Source organism: Myotis myotis, unplaced genomic scaffold (genome assembly GCF_014108235.1).
Source record: "Myotis myotis isolate mMyoMyo1 unplaced genomic scaffold, mMyoMyo1.p scaffold_m19_p_20, whole genome shotgun sequence".
Taxonomy (NCBI): Eukaryota; Metazoa; Chordata; class Mammalia; order Chiroptera; family Vespertilionidae; genus Myotis; species Myotis myotis.
This window is the reverse complement of record NW_023416325.1, coordinates 16,402,157-16,422,222: the sequence shown is the minus strand read 5'-3', so window position 1 is coordinate 16,422,222 and position 20,066 is coordinate 16,402,157. Positions and strand designations below refer to the sequence as shown.

Sequence of the window (20,066 nt, the reverse complement as noted above, 5' to 3'; positions counted from 1 at the left end):
GTGGATAAAGCATCAGCCTGTGGATTGAAGGGTCCCAGGTTCTATTCCGGCCGAGGGCACATGCCTGGGTTGCGGGCTCAATCCCCAGTAGGGGGCGTGCAGGAGGGAGCCGATCAATGATTCTCATCATTGATGTTTCTATCTCTTTCTCCTTCTCCCTTCCTCTCTGAAACCAATAAAGAAATATACTTAAAAAAAGATAGACTAGCCCTAGCCGGTTTGGCTCAGTGGATGGAGCGTCAGCCTGCGGACTGAAGGGTCCCAGGTTCGATTCCGGTCAAGGGCACGTACCTGGGTTGCGGTCACATCCTCGGTAGGGGATGTGCAGGAGGCAGCTGATCGGTGTTTCTCTCTCTCATCGGTGTTTCTGACTCTCTGTCTCTCTCCCTTCCTCTCTGTAAACAATCAATAAAATATATTTAAAAAAAAGATAAACTAAAAATTATAGAGATAGCTTACAAATATTTCATATTTGGTATGTTTTTTATATACATTTTTATTGATTTTAGAGAGGAAGGGAGAGGGATAGAGAGAAGCATCAATGATGAGAGAGAATCATTGATTGGCTGCCTCCTGCACGCCCCCTACTGGAGATTGAGCCCACAACCCAGGCATGTGCTGGAATCGAACCTGGGACCCTTTAGTCCGCAGGCTGACACTCTATCCATTGAGCCAAACAAGCTAGGGCTGGTATGTTTTTTAAAAAAATATATTTTTTTATTGAGTTCTTATTGAAGGGAGAGGGAGAGATAGAAACATCAATGATGAGAGAGAATCATTGATTGGCTGCCTCCTGCATGCCCCCCACCAGTGATCGAGCCTGCAACCTGGGCATGTGCCCTTGACTGGAATCAAACCTGGGACCCTTCAGTCCACAGGCCGACGCTCTATCCACTGAGCCAAACCAGCTAGGGCTGGTATGTTTTTTAAAAAATTAATTAAAGGGGGAGAGATCAACATTTGTATGCATGCATATAAGCCTAACCAATGGACACAGACAACAGGGGCGTAGGGCACGAGTGGGGTGGGGGGTGGGGGGCCATGCGGGGATAAAGACACATAAGTAATACCGTAATCAGTAAAGAAAAAAATAATAAAAAATTTTAAAAATTATTAAATTCAGATAATTTCTGATTTGGAAAGTAGCCTGGGCAATTTGGCATTCATATGCCACCTAGTGGAAATAATTGGAAGTGCTAGGGTGTACAAAGACTACATAGGGGCGCTTGAGAGGTAGAGGGGACTGGGAATCCACCCTCTCTTCTGATGGGGAAAATGAGACCCAAGATCACAATGCCAATTGTTGGGCAAACTAAGATCATAACCTTGGTTCTCCTGAACTCTTAGCTCCCAGTTCTATGTTTCTCTGCCTTGTCTACCTTTAGTTCTGCACTTTGTTCTTCTGGCTTACTTTATGCTAAGTGTTAAGGGAGATTCCAAGGTATTACTCCTCCCAGGGTACGAATCAGTTGGGGAAACTCCTTCCTTGGTGTCCTGAAGTATCAGGAGGTGATTTTTTTTTTTAATTTAAAGCCTTTATTGTTTAAAGTATTACATATGTCTCCTTTTCCCCCCATTGACCTCTCCCCAGCCGCTCCCACCCCCGTCTGTGTCCATTGATTATGCTTATATGCATGCATACAAGTCCTTTGGTTGATCTCTTACCCCTTTACCACCCCCCCCCTCCACCCCCCGAGCCTTCCCTCAGAGGTTGGACAGTCTGTTTGATGCTTCTATGACTCTGGTCCTATTTTTGTTCATCAGTTTATGTTGTTCATTATGTTCCACAAATGGGTGAGATCATGTGCTATTTATCTTTCTCTGACTGGCTTATTTCACTTAGTATAATGCTCTCCAGTTCCATCCATGCTGTGGCAAATGGTAAGAATTCCTTCTTTTTTACAGCAGTGTAGTATTCCACTGTGTAGATGTACCACTGTTTTCTAATCCACTCATCTGCTGATGGGCACTTAGACTGTTTCCAAATCTTAGCTATTGTAAATTGTGCTGCTATGAACATAGGGGTGCATATATCCTTTCTGATTGGTGTTTCTGTTTTCTTGGGATATAGTCCTAGAAGTGGGATGACTGGGTCAAATGGGAGTTCCATTTTTAGTTTTTTGAAGAAACGCCATACCTTTCTCCACAGTGGCTGCACCAGTCTGCATTCCCACCAGCAGTGAACGAGGGTTCCTTTTTCTCTGCATCCTTGCCAGCACTTATTGTATGTTGATTTGTCAGGAGGTGATTTCTGCAGTTTTAAGAGAAGGGAGTAATAATATTATTACTAATATTAAAAATAGTAATGGTACGTAACTGTTGTTGAGTGCTTTCTTTCTGCTTGTTTCTTTTCATAAACCACAGAATTTATTCCTCATATCAACCTTATGAGGTCGGTCCTTTTAGTATCATAATTTTACAGATGCAGAAACTAAGTCCCTTGCTTAGGATCACACAGTTGATACATGTCAGGGTCCAGATTTTGATCTAAATCTGGTTTGATTTCAGAGTCAGAGTTGCTGTTTATTTTACTGTCAAAAGTGCAGGAAATCAGTTATAAAAACTATGAAACACAGTTCTGTTTATTCTTAGGAGGATTATTAGGATTAGATAGGAATATATGCAGAAGATGGGAAAGAAAAACAAAAACTAGAAAAGTCATCGGGTGGAGATACCCACAGTCACTATATTCAGGTAATGCAGCATCCGCCCTGTGTCCCCAGCTATTCAGGCACAATGCACCTATGGGTGCCATTGCCCTTGATGGAGAGGGTTTCTCACCAGAGCAAATCTGCCACCAAACAGGACAAGAATGAAGGGCGTACCTCCGTTCTAAGCCAAGAAAATGGAAAGCATCATTTAATGAGCACCTACTGTATTCCAAGCATTTTCCCATGTCAGCTCTCATTGTTCTGAGTTCTGAATTGTACAGCAAGAAAAATGGTTTTTTGGCTTCCTGGGGTGGGGTGGGGTCATCTCATTTGTTACCTGAAATGATTCATGCCTGCCAAAGGGTGTGGAAGCTGTCTCTCAGGGAGCAGGTAAGGACAGGCCCGGAGCCAGGTCACTGCTTCAGCCTTAGGCTCTGAGGACAAGGGGTAGGAATGGGAAAAGAAAAAGGCCAATTCATCCTAGTTGGATGCCGAACAGGCTTTCAGTGGGGAGGGAAATATATTCCACCCAGAACGGTGACTCAAATATCTAGAGGCCTCTGTTAGGTAGGCCCATAATGCTCTGGCCCTGCCAAATTAGGGAACCGGGTGCTGAGCCTGTCAGCATTCCTGGGGGGGGGGGGGGGGGGGGGGCGGGTGGCAGGCCAACAAAGGTAACCTAAGAACTTAGCTGAGTAACCACAGTCCTGGCCAGGAGCCCCCCTGGGCCCCCTTGCAGGTGCTGTATTTTTCCATTCTGGGAAACTTTTGAAACTCAGGTGACTCACTGGCTCTCTCATTTGCCCCAACGATGAACAAGCGTTGTTCCTCCTCGCCCAACCTGAGCCCGGTCTCCTCCCGCCTCTCCCTTTTGCAAGCTCAACCTGAGCCTGGTCATACCTGGCCACATCCATCTCCAGGTGATCCTGGGGTCAGCTTACCTGAGGCTCCTGACCTTCATTATTCTTTCTTTAAAAAAAAAAAAAGGTGTTTTTAAAATTGATTTGAGAGAGAGAAAGGGAGAGGGAGAGAGAGAGAGGAGACATGCAGTTTATGATTATTACAATAGCCTTAACACCTGTACTCACAATTGTAAACCTACTTTGCCCACCTGTACATCTATCTATTTTACTCATTTAATTGTCTGTCTTCCCCATTATAAGTAAAACTCCACCAAAGATTGCCTATTTGTTTATTGATGCACCCTGCGTGCCTACAACAGAGCATGCCACACAACAGGCACTCAATAACTATACGCACTCAATAACTAAGGCACTCAATAACTAAGCCCACGGATGAAAAAGGAAGATAACAATATCCACCTCCTAGGAAGGTACGAGGGTTGTTAGGAGTGTTAAAGAGATAATATATTTGAAGCGCTTGCCATGCATACTGGCTGAGTTACTTTTCCTCTCCAGCTTTATTGAAGTATAATGGACTGGATTGCTATTCATCTAAGGTGCTTCCTAGTTGGCTGAGCCCCGAGAAAGCCGTGAAGGGATCTGGAACTCATTCTCCCGGAGGATTTCCTGGTCCCCCAACAATGAATCAAAGACAAGTCCAACTGGTCCTTCAGCACGGAGGATAAATAGGATAAGCAGGAGCGGCTGAGCCCTGACTTTCACCGAGTTTCTCCCTTCCCGTCCTCTCGCCCCAGGAGGCGACTCGGAAGGGATTTCAACAGCAACAGCCGCCTTTAGCGAGGCTGACTCCACCGTCAAAAAGGAGAGGAAGTTTCTATCGAACGGGCAACTCTCCGAACAGGGGTGCGAGGTAGCACCGCTTTCCGCGCAGGTGCGTTCGGTCGCCACCCATCGCGATAGGCGAGCGAGATCGGCACTGGCCCTTTAACAGCCCCTTCCTGGAGGCCTGCCCCGCGCGTGCGCACTGTGGTTCTGCGCTTGTCATCATGGCGACACGGGGCCATGTGCAGGACCCTAACGACAGGCGCCTCCGGCCCATTTACGGTGAGTGCCTGTGGCCAGCCCGGCCGCCGCCCGGAAGCGCCGAGCGCTGCCGAAGGCTACCGAGACCGGGGCGAAGGCCCAGAAGGGGCGCTGAGGGTCCGGGGACGGGGCCCGCGGGCGCCGGGGGCGGGCCGCGCGGGCCTCTAGGCCGCAGCCGCGGGCCTCGCGTAGGCGCCGGCGGGCCTTCCTGAGCCCCGAGGTGGCCGCGGCGCGGTCGGGGCAGCGGCGGGTCGGCAGAGCGGAGACACTTCCTCTCGCGGAGACCGGCGCTGCCCGTAGGCTGCGTCTGTTCGGGCCGCGCCAAGGGAGCCCCGAGATCTCCCCGCAGGTGGAGGCTGAGGGGATAGTCCTCACGTACAGACTTTTCAGTTGCGGGAACCGGGCCTGGGGGGTTGTGTAACGAGCTGCGCTGGGTGTCCACGGAGAAAGAGGTCCGGAGAGGGGAGGGGTCTGACACAAGGTCACCCCGCTCGAATCAGAACAGGCCCGATCCGAGCTTCCCAATGGCGAGGTCTCCGGTGGAGGAACAGCTGCTCTGGGCACACGTGGGCGGCGAGCGGGTTTGGAGGGGGGTGTCTGGGGCCCCAAGTAGCGGTGAAGAGACGGGTAGTTGACGATGGAGGGTGCTGCGGGGCTGCTGCGAGGGCATGCGTTTCCCTCCCGCAGCCTGGCCGGTTTCCCCTGTGCGCGGTGGGTCCCCTCCATCCTCACCGCCCACCTCAGCCCCGGGCTTTGTCAGACCTGGATGTCACCCGGCCGCCCCGGTTGTGGAGAGGCACAGGTTTGGGTCGGGGAGAAGCGCCTTCTCGGTAACGGGCATGTTCAGTAATTGGACAGTGGTGGGCCCTTGGGCAGTTCCTTTCCTCTCAGATGGTTGTATGGTCGTGGTCTGTCTCAGTTAATGGTGAAGAAGGCTTCAAGGTCAGCGGTTTTTGCAAAATTAGCTCGCGTTTTTAGCGTGGATGTTACTAAATGGAGGCTTCTCCGAATGGCTGAGATCATTTAACTTTTTTTGGGGGGGTGGGGGTGGGGGAGAAGGGGTAACAGTGTTTCTGGCACAGTTGGTCTTGCTTTATTTTTGTCATCTGTGTGATGCTTTACTTCTCACATCTCATTTATTCCAAGAAGAATCCTGTGAGATCAGTAATAATAGCCAATGTGTGTAGACCACTCATTATGTCACCCACTGCCCTGGGCTTTTTATATGGGTTATCTTATTTAATCTTCACACGCTCTCATGAGGTGGGTCGTTTTTTTCCCAATCTGTCCCCCCCCCCCCGCATTTTTTTTAATAAATGAGGAAATGGGACTTTACTGATGTGCTCATATGCCTGAAGTCATACAGCTCACATTTGGTGGAGCGAGGACCTGAACCCTGTGGACTGTCCCAGGCTCACCCTCTTAACGGTTGTGCTAGAAACCACCGCACTTTGAGCTGAAGATACTGACTTGCCGCAGGTCACGCAGGCCACGCAGGCCACGCAGGCGGTGAGCGGCGGAGACAGGCCCCTGATTTTCACTTCCCCAAGGCGGCACCCTCAAGCCCTCCAGGATACATTTTCAAAGGGCAAGGATGAACTCTGCCAGGGCGACTGAGGGCAAGAACTGAATCCAGGGTTGGCCGTAAGTGGCTCCTTACAGTTCTGTGCAGCGGCTGCCTGCAGACTTTTTATTTTTTAACTAGAAAGATTCAACACTTTTTGGGGGCATATCGTCATCCTTGTTATAATTCCTAAGTTATAATACATTAGAAATGGCTGTCTTTGGTAAAAGACATGTAGGTTTTCATGGGCTTCTGTTTTCTGTTCGTTCAGTTATGTAGTTAGAAAACACACTCTGAGAACGATGAAAATGGCCAAGTCACATCTTCGTTCGTTTCATTGTGAGTTTTCCGCCTCATTGGCATTCTGAAAGGGTCTCTGGTCTCCCGGGTTCAAGTCCATACTGTCTTAATAAACCTGCCCATACTCGGCCTTCTGCAGTTCCTTACAACTTTCAATGGGGCCATCTTGCCAGTGGAACATTCTATTACTCTACCGGTTCTTAAGACTGATCTGGGGCTATGTCTGAGAATTGGCATTTCTCGCCCCCTGTTCCCCGTCCCCCTGTTCTCTAAAGGGCAGTTACTTATCTTCCAAAAATAGTATTATCACTCACTTTATCAACTCCTTGCCAATTAAAGGAACCAGAAGCATTGTTAATTGCCAAACTAAAGCCTCTTCTCTCCCAAATCAAGTTAGTTGGAATGTTGAGTGAAGGCAAATGATGCGAACATGCAGTGAAAGTCTTCCCCCAGAAGCAAGATTCAATATTTTTAAGAATAATTGGATTTCCACAATTGTTCTTCAGGACCAAAGAAAATGCCTTTGGTGCCCCATAAGTCAGTTAGAATTAATAGTGTTTTGAACTATCCAAGAAGAAAAACCTTGTCCATTTCACATGGATAAACATCAGGATATGTTAACCAGAAGTGACATGTCATATTCTTAAAAGTGAAGACAGAATTAGTAGCTTTTATTATCGTTATGTGGGAAGAAGATTAGAAGAGGCTTTTTAGGAATTCCAAGGCGATTAATATAAACTGATAGGACTAGGAAAAGAAAGGGTGCAGACTGTTGTTGACTTTTGACCTTCAGACTTTGGTACAGCCCCTGCTCTTGTGTTTAAATACATTAGTGCCCCAAACCACTATCATTTCTTGCACTCAGACATTCATTAGCGGACAGTGAACAGCTCAATCATGGTGGTGCTTGCCCACCATCCGCAAGTTCAAGGGCTGTCAGCATGGAGTGCTTATGTGTGTGCTGTCCCACTAGGTAGGTATTGTGGTTGTGAACTGAAGGCCAGAGATTAGCCTGCTCAGAACTGGATTTGAACACAGGCATTCTCACAGGAGAGTCCAGGCCTTTATAGATTTCAGATTCAGCAGCATCACTATCTTTGTATAGCACTATTTGTATTGCCAAGGTTTTAGGATTTTACAACTGTTGGACGGTCTTCAAGCTCTTGCTGAATATTGTTTGGGGTAAAAGTGGATAGGGCCGTAAGGGTGAATAATTGTGAAACTGTGGTGGGATGAGATGTGGGGAGTTTACATTCTAGTATCTACGTTTATAATAGTTTTTCTCTGCATAAATGTGATTAGTTGAAACATCTTGAGGCTGCATCTTATTACTCATAAATTGGCAAGTTTGGGCGTTGCATTTTTGGTTTTTGAAAATCACCCATGGTCTTACTAGAACACCTGCTTTATTATTCATTCTCCTTTTGCTAAAATGATTCTCATGTGCTATGTGGTTCTCAACCAATTTTGTACTCTGGTACGACAGGGCTTTCTTCTACCATTATTCGTAGTTTTTAAATGTTTTTACTAGTAGTGGTTAGGGAAGGGGAGTGGTGGGAGTGATGGTCCAAATACAGGAATTGCTGGGTCAGCAATTGCAAAATAGAAGCAGAGAAATGTGAAAGAGAAAATATTTCCAGTTTTTAGGATTCATTCATTCCCTCTCTTTCTCTTTCTCTTTCTCTCTCTCTCTCTCTCTCTCTCTCTCTCTCTCTCTCTCTCTCTCTCTCTCTCTCTCACTTTTCTGGTACAAGATCCTTGTTTTAAACTGTTTTACTAGTTTGCAGTCTAGTCTGGATCAGGTGTAACATATTTACCAGCTGTGTTTCCTGATTGATAATCACTTCTTTGGTGAGTTAGGACATTTTTCCCCTTCGGTGCCTGGCCAAACTCCAGGTAGAGACAGAAGGATGGAGAGAGTGAGTGTATAAAAGAAGCTGGTTCCATGTGAGGATCTAAGGATTTGGAAATTTATTTTAAAGATAGCTCTGAATATTGTGTGGAGAAATAACTTAAATGGGGGGCAAATGTAGGATGTGAGATGTTCAATAAGGAGACATTTTTATTTTTAAAATTTGACATCCCCCTCCTCATCTTGCACATTTAATTAAAGGCTTGTTGACTGAAAGCATGTTTCACTTACCATTTGTATTCTTGGTAAAAGCTAGGCTCCTATTCATAAACACTTAGGATTTTTAAGCAAAGGACATTGTACTTTAACTATGGAGCTATTTTATATTCAGCCTTTTTCTAAATTGGCGCAATGTCTTTATTAGTCTCTGAAGCTCTTGTAGGAAGTGGAAACTCTGCAGGTTGTCATTTCAGCTGCTCTGGAGACTTTCAGGGCAGCTGCAAGAACACAGAACTTAAAGCCTTTCCTTCTTTATTTGCAAGGCTCTGATCCCTTTCCTACTGTCAGGATCCCTAAGTAGGATTGGACACATTATTCCTGGGGCCTCTTCAGGGCAAGTAGACAGTAGGCTGCATGTGTCAGGGCCTGCAGCTGTCTGTCTATTTCTCCAGGAAGAGGAGCTTCTGTTGGACCCAGGAAAGTGGCTTGCTCACTCATTCAGCAAAATTGATAGTCTGTTGCCAATGACTTGACATAGTGTTTCCCAAATTTCTATCATTCTTTTACCTAATCTGATTATTTTAGCTTTATCTATATTATTATTTATGTAATATTTTTCTTTAAATAGATTTTTAAACTTAAATTTATTTTTAAAAAATCTAAATCATTGCCATTAATGGGAACCCTGTCACTTGCCCTGAGACAACAAAGCCACAAAAATAAGTACAATGAGCCCTAGGTGGTTTGGCTCAGTGGATAGAACGTCGGCCTGTGGACCAAAGGGTCCAGGGTTTGATTCCAATCAAGGACTCATACCTTGGTTGCAGGCTCCTCCCCTGGTCAGGGCTCATGCAGGAAGCAACCAATCGATGTGTTTCTCTTACATCTATATTCCTCTCTTCCTTTTCCTTTCTCTTCCACTCTCCCTAAAAATCAATGGAAAAGTATCCTCAGCTGAGGATTAACAAAAAAAAGTACAATAAAAACAGAACTAAAAGTCTTAACTAGAGTCTAATACAGTGATGGCTAACCTATGACACGCGTGTCAGAGGTGACACGCAAACTCATTTTTTTGGTTGATTTTTCTTTGTTAAGTGGCATTTAAATATATAAAATAAATATAAAAAATATAAGTCTTTGTTTTACTATGGTTGCAAATATCAAAAAATTTCTATATGTGACACAGCACCAGAGTTAAGTTAGGGTTTTTCAAAATGCTGACACGCCGAGCTCAAAAGGTTCGCCATCACTGGTCTAATACTTGTGAAACTGAATCTAAGATCTGTTCCTTCCTTGTGAACAAAAGACATTAGCAACTATTAAAGAAGTAGTAGGCTGACACCAAACTGAGACTACCTCCTTAATATAAAGGAAATAATAGAAAAGAAATCAACTTTCTCACTGTATTACTAGTGCTGTCTGCAAGGACCACCTAAAAACACTTCGGTTGCGTTGGTACCTATGCTTTGGAAAACATTGCTTTAACTGATCTATCATCTTACTGTTTCCTCTGCATGATTTGTGTATGGCTGATTTTTATTTACTCTTGTTATTAAGGGAACAACACCAATCTTTATGGTCAAATCACAATTACCCTTAAGTTAGTTTTAAAAAGATTTACTAAAAAACAGACTTACATATCATATTTATTGGCCTGTTTTCTCCAAGGGGTACATAATTTATATTCTAGAATCAGTAATGTAAAATGAAAATAAACTTTTCCCAAAAGACTCAGCAACCAATTAATCAGTAGTCATTAAGAGAGGCATCCAGGAAAGGGGAGCCTGATGGCAGGCTGCATGTGCTGGAGTGTCTCAATTAAAACTTTCAGGTGCAAGAAACAGAAACCCACTGATAGCTCAGATAAAGGGGGGTTGCCATAAACCCTTGTGGGAGCCCAGGGCAGGAATGCAGTGATTCAGGGCCTCATGGAAACTGGAAAGCTGTTAGGATCTGAAGCTTCTTTTTCAGATGCTCATGTCTGCTTCTATCTGTGTGTCTTCTTTTCTCTGCTTGGTTCTTCAGGCTGTTTTTTAAAATTTTTTACTTTTTCGCTGCTTATTAATTTACTCAGGGCCCAACATCTTGGCTTTGTGGCCATACCAAGCTGTGGCTAGAGCTTAATCAGCGCTGCATTTCCCCTCCCCCAATTTTTTGATAAAGATAATTGAAATTTTTTAATTCTTTTAAAAAATATATTTTTAATGTATTTTTATTGATTTCAGAGAGAAAGGAAGAGGGAGAGAGAGACAGAAACATCAATGATAAGAATCACTGATAAGCTGCCTCCTGCACGCCCTCTACTGGGTATTGAGCCTGCAACCCGGGCATATGCCCTTGACCGGAATCGAACCCAAGACCCTTTAGTCCATAGGCCGACGCTCTATCCACTGAGCCAAACCAGCCAGGGCGAATTTTTTTAATTTCTTTTATAAATGTTATGTGAGTGAAGAATCAAGAGATAACTCCTTTTCTTCATTCCCCATCAACTAACTTGCATCCCTAACTAAGGCTCCTTCAAAAATGGAAATTCCTGAGCTGCTACTGGTAATCTCAGACTCATATTTGTTGCTTTCCAAATGAGCTTTCTGAGTCCAGCTTTCAGTGCTGCAGTTTCAGATTATCAGGAAGAAACCTGATTTATCCAGCTTGGGTCAAATGTCCACCCCATTGGGCTACAATTACATGGTCTAGACATGGTCATCCAGTCCTACCCCTTCAGCAGAGGGCAATCGAAACCATTTCCAGAGGAGAGGGCATGGGCAGATAGGGACAACAATTTCAGAGCCTTGCCAGCTACAGAGGGAAAAGTTCAGTGTCCTTATAGTCCTTATAGTCCTGACTCTGGCTTGATCCATTTATGAGCAGATCTCAGATATGGCGTCTCATCAAAGATGTCTACTCTTTGAGAAGGCTTCAGGATATGTTCTGTAAACCTGGATCTTTTAGGACTGAGTCAGGAGTAACTTAGAACTGACTCGGCATGAGGTCAGCATCAAGTATTTAGGAAGAACTGTCATTTATTGAGCTGAAGTTTATCTCTGTCATATTTTGTAAAGGACAAATGAAGGCTTATTAGCTGAGCTAAGGATTTAAGAAAACTGGTATTACATGCTGGGTATTCAGGCCAAGATTGTATGCTTTTAGAGTTCTTTGATTCTCCAATCTCTCTACCTATTAGTCTTTGATCTTCCTTTATAGGTTGTGATTCCATTCACAATAAGACTCTTTTTGACTTCTTTTTCCTACATTGTGATTTCCTCCAGAGTAAGGCTTCTTTTTAATCTTCTTACCTAGCATTATTAGTGCTCACCAATATTAAGTGCATTGAGGACTAAAGAGATGAAACTCATGTATTTATGTGGCTGTCAAAGGTTTTAGTAATATATTTATTGGAGAAAAATTGAAACCATTAGGTAAAATGATAGTCTATTTCTGTTATTCAGAGCACTCTAGGCCACCACGACTATAGATTATTTTGAGTTGTCTATGCCTGTGCCGGGAGCCGGTCCATGCTTGCTGTTTCAAGGGACCTGGCATATATGGCATACTGTTCTTAATATGTTTGCTCACCTTCTTGGCACTATGTGTTTTAACCAAGGTCTCTGAGAAAGGTTGTTTCCCCAGGTAGGGATTTTCCCCTGAAGTTAGGGAGGGAATAAAACCTCTTAACTAAGTGCCAGGCGGGTAATTAATCACTTTAACTACGAACAATCATGCTTAAGCTACATAATCTTTACTCCCTGGAATGGAGATAAGAAACGCCCTAACCTTTGGAATAGAGATTGATAGGATTGGAATCAACTGGTATAAATACAGATGTAACAACACAGAACAGACACACAGAACTTAGGAGACAGAACCTAGGCACAGAACCTACACAGAACGTTCTCTAGAGACAGAAGAACTTCGCTGGAGAGAACATGGCAAAAGATCCTGGACAGAAACTGGCCTCAGAACCTAGAGACAGAACCTAGCGAGAGAACATGGCAAAAGATCCTGGACTGAACCTGACTACAGAAATTGGCAAGAGAACCTGACTAGAACCTGGTAACTGAACCTGGCTGGAGAACCTGGACAGAACCTGGCTGGAGAACCTAGCGAGGGAACATGGCTACAGAACCTGGCTGGAGAACCTGGAGAACCTAGCAAGAGAACATGGACACAGAACCTGGCTGGAGATCCTAACCAGAACCTCTCTGGAGATCCAGACCAGAACTTGGCTGGAGATCCTGGCTGGAGATCCTGGCTAGGCTGCTGATCAACTGAACACTGTCTCCGTGTCATTCCTTCTTCGCCGACTCCATCCACACCTTTGGGGACCCCTGGACCTGCTGGGGTTGGACCCCAGCATGCCTGCTCTATCCCTATGCTGATTTGGGACCTGCTTTGATGAACAGTGAATAGTGGTAATAGATTAAAAACTGGTCTGTGTCCAGTTATCTTTCTATATTTAGAATTGATAACTACCACCCTCTATCCTACTTATAACATTTCTCATTTTCCTGCTCTAGAAATGAATCTTTGCTTTTTATTATTTTGAACTTTATTATTATTATTAAATTTATTTTTTATTAATAAACTTTAAAAAAATATTTTTAGTGATTTCAGAGCGAAAGGGAGAGAGAGAGAGAGAGAGAGAGAGAGAGAGAGAGAGAGAGAGAGAAAGAGAAAGAGAAACATCAGTGTTGACAGAGAATCATTGATGGGCTGCCTCCTGCATGCTCCACACTGGGATCAAGCCTGCATCCCGGGCATGTGCCCTTGACCGGAATCGAACCTGGGACCCTTCAGTCCACAGGCCAATGCTCTATCCACTAAGCCAAACCGGCCAGGGCAATAAACTATTTTTTAGAGCAGTTTTAGGTTTACAGGAAATGAGCAGAAAGTAGAGAGTTCCTATATATCCCCACAACTTCCCCTCTACCAATATACCAGGGTTATTAACATCTTGTATTAATGTGGTATATTTGTTAAAGTAGCTGAGCCAATAGCTTATTAATAATTAAAGTACATAGTTTACTAGTTTACATCATGGTTCATTCTTTCATATATATGTATATTAGAGGCCCGGTGCACAAAAATTGTGTATAGGGGGTAGGGTGGGGGTCCCCTCAGCTTGGCCTGCACCCTCTCGCAGTCCGGGACCCCTCGCTTCTTACCGTCCGCCTGCAGCGGAGGCAGGAGAGGCTCCCACCACCGCTATGCTTGCCAGCAGTGGCACTCCCCCTGTGGGAGCACACTGACCACCAGGGGGCAGCTCCTGTGTTGAGCGCCTGCCCTCTGGTGGTCAGTGCATGTCATAGGGACCAGTCGTTCCACCAGCCCTTCTGCCTTTTGGTCGATTTGCATATTAGGGTATTTTTTCATATTAGGGTTTTATTATATAGGATATTTATTTCAGAGAGGAAGGGAGAAAGAGAGAAACATAAATGATAAGAGAGAATAATTGATTGGCTGCCTCCTGCATGCCCCCATACTGGGGATCAAGCCCACAACCTGGGCATGTGCCTGATCAGGAATCGAACCGTGACCTCCTGGTTCATAGATTGACGCTCAACCACTGAACCACGCCAGCTGGGCTGTGGTTCATTCTTTGTGTTGTACATTTTATGGGTTTTGGCAAATGTATGATGACATGTATCCATCATCACAGTATCATACAGAATAGTGTCACTGTCTTAAATATCCCCTGTGCTCCACATATTCATTCCTCCTTCAGTCCCTGGCAACCACTCATTGTGTTAATTTTTGCCTTTTCCAGAATGTCACATAGTTGGAATTATATAGTATGTGGCTTTACAGATTGGCCTTTAAAATTTTCATTTATTGCCCTAGCTGGTGTGCTCAGTGGTTAGAGCATCTGCCTGTCAACTGAAGGGTCCTGGGTTCGATTCTGGTCAAGGGCACATGCTTGGGTTGTGGGCCCGATCCCCAGTAGGGGACGTGCAGGAGGCAGCCGATCAATGATTCTCTCTCATCATTGATGTTTCTATCCCTCTCCCCCTCTCCCTTCCTCCCTGAAATCAATAAAAATACATAAAAAATTTATTGATTTGAGAGAGAGAGAGAAACACCAATTTGTTGTTCCACTTATTTATGCCTATTTTGGTAGATTATTTTATGTGCCTTCTACTGGGGATTGAACCTGTAACCCTGGTGTATTGGGACAATAGTCCAACCAACTGAGCTACCTGGCCAGGGCCACATTGGCTTTTTTAAAACACTTAGCAATATGCATTTAAGCTTCCTCCATGTTTTTCATGTGACTTGATAGCTCATTTTCTTTTATTGCCAAGTAATATTACATCATATGGACGGTCCTCCGTTTGTTTATCCATTAGCCTATTTTAGGGCATCTTGGTTGCTTCTAAGTTTTAATAATTATGAATAAAGCTGCTCTAAACATTGTGTCCAGGTTTTTGTGTGGAAGTAAGTTTTCAGCTTATTTGGGTCGATACCAAGGAGCACAGTTGTTGGATCATGTGGTAAGAGCATGTTCGCTTTTTAAATAAACAACCAAACTGTCTTTCAAAGTGGCTGTACCAGTTTGCATTCCCACCAGCAATGAATGAGAGTTGTTCTTGCTCTCTCATTGTTGCAAAATAGGTTATTTTGAGTTATTTATGCCTCATCCTCTGCCTCTATGCTGATATGGGACCTTGATATGCAAAGAGGGATCTGAAATTAGTATAGTAGGTTGTGGTTGGCCTGTGTTTAGTTATTCTATACTTAGAATTGACAGCTACCATTTCCCATTTAAAATATCTCTCATTTTCTTGTACATCTCATCTGGAAATAAATCTTGCTTTTGTTAGACTTTTGAATAATAACAGATTGCTCTTTTCCCCTTAGCACAATTTTATAATGGGTCCCCTTATTCCTTAAGATTAGGAATGGATACATAGCTTATGGAAACTAGACGTTAGTTGTTCTTCAAAGTCATTGCTAGTTTCAGTTTCAACCAGTATTTGAAAGTGCTTTCTTCCTGCATCCTTGCCCACTCTTGGTATTATTGGACTTTCTCTCTTCCATTTTCCCCCACCTCCCATAGGTAAAACTTTATCTTATTTTCTAATTCAGAGAATTATACTTTGTGGTAAAGTAAGTATAACTCATTAAACATTTTATTCAAGGAACATTGTCTATTTGGTAAAATTTAAAGCTTGGGTACTAAGAAAGGGTTATTTTTTTAAAAAAAAATTTAATTTTTGGGTGACTAAACCTGTTTATCATAGGTAAAAATATTAACGTCATCTATCATATAAATATGTTTGAATCTTCATTAAGGACTAATAGAGCTGATTATAGTGCTTTTGGATGAGAGATGGCTGTAGGGATATAAAGTGGTATTTTGGACCATCTTAGTCATTTAGAGTGAAAATGAGCTCTATGATGTTTGTTTTTATTGGTTTTAGAGAGAGAGGAAGGGAAAGGAAGAGAGAGAACTATCAGTTGGCTGCCTCCTACATGCCTCCCCACTGGGGATTAAGCCTGAAACCTTGGCATGTGTCCTGATTGGGAATTGAATGGTGGCCTCGGTGCAGGGGATGAGGCTCAACCAACTGAGCCATACCTGCCAGGGCCATTGGTTGATTCTTGTATGTGCCTTGACTGGGAATCGATCCCACAACCTTGGCATATGGGGATGCAGCTCTAACCAACTGAGCTATCTGGCCAGAGCTCCATGAATGTGTGTATGTTTTTCCATGATGTTTTTAATACGGAATTATTATACTTTCTGAAACATTTGATACCAGCCTATGCATTTTTCATATTTGTTGTTGCAGGAATAAACTATCATAATTTCTGTTTTTATAGATTATCTTGATAATGGTAATAATAAAATGGCAATTCAACAAGCAGATAAATTATTGAAGAAACATAAGGATCTTCATTGTGCTAAGGTAAGTTCATTTGCCCTTGAACTTAACATTTGTTGTGTTATATATTGTATTTTTGACTTTAAGTGAGAAAGATATTTAATCTCTTTAGTAATTTTCAGAATATTTTCTTGATCACTTAAATGCCATGAGTAGTTTGAACATAACTTATCTAATTATTTTCACAGTCTTTTAAGCGATGTTTTGCTCTCTCTCTCTCTCTTTTCCATTGATTTTTTTCCATTGAGTTTTTAGAGAGAGGGAAAATAGAAGTATCGATGTGAGAGAGACACATTGATTGGTTGCCTCCTACACCTGCCCCAACCAGGGCCAGGGCCCAGGAGGAGCCTGCAACCAAGGTATGTGCCCTTGACCAGAATCGAATCCGGGACCCTTCTGTCCGCAGGCCGACGCTCTATCCCTGAGCCAAACTGACTAGGGCTCTCTTTTCTTTATTCTTCTTCCGAGGACATACTTACTGCTTTTTGAGAGAGAAAGAGAAACATTGATTCGTTGTTCAACCTATTCATGCATTCATTAGTTGCCTCTTGTATGTTCACCTACTAGGGATTAACCCAAAACCTTGGCCTATCGGAATGACGTCTGTCCAACTGGGCCTCCTGGCCAGGGCAGGGCTTGCATTCTTAACATGGCTGAAATAGGAAAGAATCTTTTTTTTTTTTTAAATATTTTATTGATTTTTTACAGAGAGGAAGGGAGGGGGATAGAGAGTTAGAAACATTGATGAGAGAGAAACATCAATCAGCTGCCCCCTGCACACCTCCTACTGGGGATGTGCCCGCAACCAAGGTACATGCCCCTGACCGGAATCGAACCTGGGACCCTTCAGTCCGCAGGCCGACGCTCCATCCACTGAGCCAAACTGGCTAGTGCTAGGAAAGAATCTTGATCTGTTCATTTTTTAGTAAAATGGTTTAGTTGATTAACAGTCTAGATATACCTTACATCTTGTGGTTTCAAATTGGCTTTCTATGGTTCCTTTTCATTCCTTTTCAACCTGATTTGTCTTTTCTCTCTGTCAGGTGTTAAAGGCCATTGGATTACAGAGAACTGGGAAGCAAGAGGAAGCCTTTACCTTGGCACAGGAGGTGGCAGCCCTTGAACCCACAGATGATAACTCGCTGCAGGCACTGACTATTCTTTACCGGGAGATGCATCGTCGTAAGTTTCTTTCTTTTCCTTGGTGTTAAACCTGAGCTTAAGTTTTTGGTTATTTCTGATTGAGTTCTCTATTTGCCTGATTTGCTTCTCACTCATGATTTGAGTGGATGGCAAAGGTAAAATAATGCATTAACCATGATTTCTGAAGACTGTAGACAGAAATTTTTTCCAGTATATTAGGATCCTTGAATTGAAATGAGGACTTGAGTTTTATTTGTGGCATTACGATTTGCTAAGTGGGAGAGTTACCCTTTTATCACCCTTTTTTTAAATAAAAAATTTTAATATCTTTTTATTGATTTCAGGGAGGAAGGAAGAGGGAGAGAGAGATAGAAACATCAATGATAGAGAGAATCATTGATCAGCTGCCTCCTGCCCACCCCACACTGGGGATTGAGTTTGTATCCTGGGCATGTGCCCTGACCCTGACCAGGAATCGAACCATGACCTCCTGGTTCATAGGTCGACACTCATCCACTGAGTCACGTTGGCTGGGGTCGCTTTTTAAAAAAAAAATATATATATATTTTTATTGTTTATTTGTTTGTTTTTTTGACAGGAAGGGAGAGAAACATTCATCTGAGAGTGTAACATCCATTGGCTGCCCCCTTCATGCTCCCTGCTGGGGATCAAGCCTGAAATCTGGGCATGCTCCTTGACCAGGAATCTAACTGGCAATCCCATCCCCCACGCACAGGACGATGCCCAACCAACTGAGCCACACTGCCTAGGCCACTTTTTTCACTTTCTAATATATAAAAATTCAAATATAGACAAAACCAGAGAGTGGCATAATAAATCCCATTGTATTAATTACCCATCTTCCGTAATAACTTATACATGATCAATTTTATCTATACTCCTCCCCTTGCTAAATTCTTTCTAAGCATATTCTAGAAGATCTGCCATTTCATCTGTAAGAAAGCTTTTAATTGTTGATTTCTTGAATATTTTATTGTGAAATAATAATTGTTTTTCTTAATACATATTATAGAAGAATATATTTGATATAACACTAAACAGTTTGATGTGGAATAATGAACTTACTGCTCAACTTTATAGAAATAGAGTATTATCAATACTAAGAATACTTCCTGTGTGTTCCTCATCAATCTCATGTCCCCGTTTATCTTCCAGGAGATACTTGCTGTCCTAAATATTTTTTACTCTCTTGCTTTTCCTTAACTTTTTACCACATTTGTTTTTCTGAGTAATGAATGATTAGTTTTGCTCAATGTTGAACTTAATCTAAAAAATTAAATGCTGTTAAGATTTAAGTTATACTTCAGTAATGAAAGAAAATCTTATTTCTCTTTGTCTTAGCGGAGTTAGTTACAAAACTTTATGAGGCAGCTGTGAAGAAAGTTCCTAGTAGTGAGGAATATCACTCTCACCTCTTCATGGCCTATGCCAGAGTGGGCGAATACAAGAAAATGCAACAGGTAACTTGATCTGCAGACATCCTGGGCTGCGGGATTTACTATTAGGGATCAAAGTCTCTTTAATGTGATTTAACTGCAGTGGTGTGTGTACATGCACATGTGCACAGTTACATGTATCTGTAGAACTGAATTATGTATTTGTGTGTAGAGATCAGCCAATTATTTTCTTTGTGTTTTTTAAAAATAAGCTGTTGTTCAAGTTTTAAAAATGTTTTCTTTGGGGGAAATTTGGTTGTTCCTCTTTTGTGGCCTGATGGTATATGTTTTGTCTGGTTTTGGTAAGTTGGCTTCAACTTCGCCTGCAACAGATTGCTGTTACAGTTTCAGAAAATGGGCAGAAATCTCAGAGCAAAAAATGAACAGATCATAGAAAGAGTAACTTTTAAGTTTACATCTAATTTGTAATTATTTATAGCCTGATGAGATTTTTAAGTCCACGGGGGGTGGGGTGTGAGGGGAATCCCCATTGCTTGGGATACTTGTTCTTTTTTTTTTTTTTTTTTTGCCAGTTAGCACATTTTAGGTGTTCCTTGTATTCCTGTGAAGGAGCCTCATTGGTGCACGTTTGGACTAATGATGGGTAAAGCGGACATCTCCGAGAAATGAGACCTGCACTGATAAACCCATGCATAGAGAGTTATGATGTCAAGCTAGTACTTTTTTTATTTAATGAATTGACATGCCTTACTTTTTATTCCAAGCTAGTATTTTTTTTAAAAATGCCTTGTTTGTGGGTGTAATGTTTTCTGAAGGCAGAACTTTCTTACTTGTTTTTGTTTGTTTTATTCCAGCGGTTCTCAACTTGTGGGTCGCAACCCCTTGGGGGTCGAACAACCCTTTCACAGGGGTCACCTAAGACCATCGGAAAACACATATATAATTACATATTGTTTTTTCTGATTAATCACTATACTTTAATTATGTTCAATTTGTAACAATGAAAATACATCCTGCATATCAGATATTTACATTATGATTCATAACAGTAGCAAAATTATAGTTATGAAGTAGCAACGAAAATAATTTT

The 20,066-nt window shown here is 42.8% G+C and overlaps 1 protein-coding gene and 1 long non-coding RNA gene across 4 annotated transcripts in view; one reads left to right on the top strand and one right to left on the bottom strand.

Moving 5' to 3' along the window:
- Positions 1–2,132: 2,132 nt before the first annotated feature.
- LOC118678543 lies at positions 2,133–5,217 on the bottom strand. The gene is made up of 4 exons (XR_004974936.1): positions 4,977–5,217; positions 3,552–3,620; positions 2,989–3,085; positions 2,133–2,251 (listed from the first exon to the last, which is right to left on the bottom strand). It is a non-coding gene; the product is annotated as an uncharacterized LOC118678543 (long non-coding RNA).
- NAA25 (N-alpha-acetyltransferase 25, NatB auxiliary subunit) overlaps positions 4,461–20,066 on the top strand; it is a 115,025-nt gene continuing 99,419 nt past the window's right edge. The window contains exons 1-4 of one of the 3 annotated variants that reach the window (XM_036354353.1): positions 4,461–4,618; positions 16,354–16,439; positions 17,459–17,597; positions 18,921–19,039. In XM_036354353.1, coding sequence (XP_036210246.1) covers positions 4,561–4,618; positions 16,354–16,439; positions 17,459–17,597; positions 18,921–19,039 — 402 coding nt within the window. In that variant the 5' untranslated portion in view covers positions 4,461–4,560. The remainder of the gene's footprint in view (positions 4,619–16,353; positions 16,440–17,458; positions 17,598–18,920; positions 19,040–20,066) is intronic. The other 2 variants (XM_036354354.1, XM_036354356.1) reach the window with 2 other exon arrangements.